The sequence below is a fragment of the Cibotium barometz genome, chromosome 59, assembly GCF_041138505.1.
Source record: "Cibotium barometz isolate CiBa-2024 chromosome 59, ASM4113850v1, whole genome shotgun sequence".
Classification (NCBI taxonomy): domain Eukaryota; kingdom Viridiplantae; phylum Streptophyta; class Polypodiopsida; order Cyatheales; family Cibotiaceae; genus Cibotium; species Cibotium barometz.
The window spans coordinates 26,398,421-26,402,365 of record NC_141104.1 but is presented as its reverse complement, the minus strand read 5'-3'; the positions used below and the strand labels follow the sequence as shown (position 1 = coordinate 26,402,365).

The window sequence follows — 3,945 nt, the reverse complement described above, 5'->3', positions numbered from 1 at the left end:
TGATTTAATGTATGAAGGCATAATTGATTTTTCATTTATTAGTTAAATTTCAAAGTAAGAAACAATTTGCCTTTTTTTGCATCTTGTCAAACAAATTACTAGCATTCATACACCTCCAGCATGCTATAGTTATTGATTTGGAATAAAAAAATGTGGATTTATAGTGCATATAATGGTGAACACCTTGAGTGATTGATAAGGTAAAGAAATATTTGAGAAAAAAGTTTGATACTTATATTAATGTAATGGAGAAAGAGCCTTGGTGGATAATGTCAATCAATGAAAGAGAGTATTATGATAAATAAAGGGGGAGAACCAAGCGTGACCTAAGGGCTAAGGTATGAAGGCATGAAAACAATAGGATTATCATACATAATGGAGTGGCAATGATGTTGCACTTAGTATATGGAAACACATAAATCTATGAACATTATGGTGTAAAAGGTGTTATATAATATATCACTTGGCTAAGTATACTGTTCATGATGCCCACCACTTGTCTTAGACCATGCGTAGAGTGGTTTTGAAATCTTGGTAAAAGTTAACCTTGAAATTTGTGAATGAAGGGATGCCCTACTAAACCATTTGTGAGTTGATAATGCTAAGTTTCCTTCTATGTTACATAGCGTTCACAACTATATCTCCTTGCCTTGAGTATAGTCTATAGGGTAAATAAAAGCTAACTTGGACCCCACCTCACTAGAAAAAAGCATCCTTTGTGCTGACTTTCATGCAGGTATTGGTAGCCTGGGAGAATGATGTGGAAAAGGGAAGACATAAGATGGGGACAACAATGCTATGGTGGGAACATTGATGATTGTTAGAAGAAAAATGTCATTCAAACTCTTTAAGCTTAGTCTAGGAAAAACTTAAGTGTGCGTGGAATCTTAGTGCACTTGCTATTAAATTGGGTGGTTGAGATTTTTCATTGTTTCAAGGGTTGAATTTAGGGCACTTGCTAATAAATTAGTAAGTTTGAGGTTTTCAAGGTATGTGCAATTGTCTTTTTTTTTTGAAACACTCATCCTCTTTTTGGAAGGGTTGGAGGTAGTGTTCGCGAGAGGAAAAACATTTTGCTTTAAATTAATGGAATCATAAAACACTTAGGGCTTTAAAATTTTATAGGTTTCTTGAAAATTTTGAAGATCTTTTAGCTATTTAAAATTGAGAGGTATTGATTGAGCTTCATATATTTTTTAAAATTAAGAAAATAATATTTAAAAGGAATAATGAGAATCTTTCACGTCCATTGTATATAGTTTGCAGGGTTTTTGTGAACACTCGTTGGAGAACATAGAAATAAAACTTCTTATCCTTTAAAAAAAAATGGGAACATGCGCAATTCCCAAACTTGTCGTATACCAACATTTGTGATATTGTAAATACACTCATAACATACATATACAATCATGTATGTCACAAATGTAAATACACTCATAACATACATATACAACCATGTATGTACATGCGCATGTAGCCATCCATCTACATATAATATTAGCGAAACTTTTCTTTATAAAGTCCTTATTAGAATTCGTCTACTAGTGAGCGTGCGCGCGCGCGCTCTTTCTCTCTCTCTGTCTGTCTCTCTCTCAAAGTGCGTGAGAGCTCGCTCTGTCTGTCTGTCTGTCTGTCTGTCTCTCTCTCTCTCTCTCTGCCTGCGCGTGCGCTTGCTCTTGTTCTTTGTTGTTGAAAGATGGGTCGCCCACAACGCTTCAGAGGTGTTCGCCAGAGGCATTGGGGTTCATGGGTCTCTGAAATCCGCCACCCCCTCTTGTAAGCATTTTTACAACACAAACTCACACATACATGTGCCTACACCCTCCCATATTTTGCATCGCATTTCCCCATTGCAACCCTCACCGCCGTGAATGTACATATCCACAAACAAAAAAAAATTTACTATGGCCATGTCTCGTTAATATGGCAAATAATATTCGATCGATCTTGTTCTTGCTTGCATTAATGCGTATGATCATGTTCACACATTACCATCTCTTGATCCTGTATTCTAATTCAATGTAGATTAGTTTGCAGCTGCATTCAAATGTTAGAGATAGTACAGCGACTGTTTAATTGTGAGTTTAAAACTAGTTGCAGCTTGTAACGTTGAATGAATTTTTGGATTTCGACCAGGAAAACAAGAGTGTGGCTGGGGACCTTTGAGACAGCAGAGGATGCTGCAAGGGCTTATGATGAGGCAGCACGATTGATGAGTGGGCCGAGGGCGAAGACGAATTTCGACTTCGATCCAAAAGTACCATTGCAGCCATCAACCACATTGCTCTCATCATCCCTCATAGCCAAGCTACAACGGTGTCATTTGATGTCACAAAGCCTCCAAGAGCCCCACAACATTACTAATATGAATGGGGGGGCAACTACAACTTACATTACTAATATCAATGGAGGGGAAACTACAACAACTTGCAGTAGCAACAACAACAAGGAGTCTACAAGACCACGGTCTCTCACATGCTTAAGATTAGACCCTGAGAGATCAAATTTAGGTGTATGGCAAAAGAAAGGAGGAGGGAAAGACTCAAAATCCAATTGGGTCATGACATTGCAACTCGATAATGCTACTTGTGGTGATAGCATTTTGCCCACATTGAGTGGTGATACTAACAGCCTCTTGCCAGCATTGGGCACAGAGGATGCCCGCCATCATCATCAGGGTCTACTTGCCAAAGATAGTGTGGAGAGTTGCGGGTTCTTGCCACCATTGAATGGAAATAATTGTGGGAATCATGGCATTTTGCAGCTTCTGAGCACGGGCAGTGGTGGAGATCAGAGAATGTGGGCAACAGAAGCTGCTCAAAACTGTGGCTTGCCGTCCACATTGAGCAAAAGCAGGGGTAGAAACCTGCACGGTGTCATGCCGGCAGTGGCCAATGAGAATGGCACCATCATGGCAACTTTGAGCATGGTTAAAGAGAATAAGACTACTGATGAGAGTGAAGATTTCATTGCGAAGCAGATGATCGAGGAGCTTTTGAGTTGTGGCACCACAGCTTCGATGGAGCTACATTCACCTTCTTACAGCAGCATCGACAGCAGTAGCTCAGGCTCTCATGAATTTGATGTACTCTCATCATCGATTCATCCATACCAACATCCTCAATATAGTACACAGGCATTAATGCCATCATCACACACATCAAGTTTCTCATCAATACCCACCACGTTAGCTGTTAAAGATGAACTGAGGGGGGACAACAGAGAGGCATTGTTTGAGAACAATTGTAATTGGTATCTTAATGACAGTGTGGCCCTCTTCTAATCTATCTCTTTAAGACACTAATTGCAATTGGCATCTTAATAACAGTAATTATCTCATTCAAACATCAGTAGAAACTGATCGCAGGCATCCTATGATCACAGTGTTTGCCATCTTTTTATCACTGTTAAACACTAATTATATTTGGCAATACTTGCCTTTTACCTTGATCATTGTGATTTTTGGAGAAGCTCTAGAAGTAGGAGCAGAATTGCCACCATAAAGTTTTTTTACCCCCCCCCTTTTTGTATTCTCGTGGGAGAGTGAACTTGAGTTATAATGCAAGTGAGTTTTCATACTCCAGCTCCGTGCGTATCTAAGACGACCGTTTTCCATAATCAAGCAAGCTATGGATAATATAATAGAAATTAAAATTAACTAGCAAATGGATCTTTAGTCTTTATTAGCGCCCTGTTAACGCCTATTTCTAGACCAGTTTGAGTGATTTTTTGGTGTGAATGGGTCGTCGTGATCAATTTTAGGTCTGTTTAGACTCTACAAACCGCAGATTTCTGAAATCCTGCAGTTATGTTTTGAAATAATGAGCGTGGCAGAATCGTTTTATTGATTGTGTGAGATTTTTCATACGATGATACGATCATGAGAGGGAGTTTGGAAAACCCCTTATATCAGGGTATGCGCCATTATAGCCCCTCTCTCTCTTC

At 39.1% G+C, this 3,945-nt stretch overlaps 1 protein-coding gene across 1 annotated transcript; it reads left to right on the top strand.

The window, feature by feature from the left end:
- The first annotated feature begins 1,574 nt into the window (after nucleotides 1-1,574).
- LOC147605646 (uncharacterized) lies at nucleotides 1,575-3,347 on the top strand. Its single transcript, XM_086793485.1, has 2 exons — nucleotides 1,575-1,776; nucleotides 2,137-3,347. The coding sequence occupies exons 1-2, from the start codon at nucleotides 1,697-1,699 to the stop codon at nucleotides 3,281-3,283; spliced, it is 1,227 nt and encodes a 408-aa protein (XP_086649611.1). The 5' UTR covers nucleotides 1,575-1,696; the 3' UTR covers nucleotides 3,284-3,347.
- The last annotated feature ends 598 nt before the right edge of the window (nucleotides 3,348-3,945 follow it).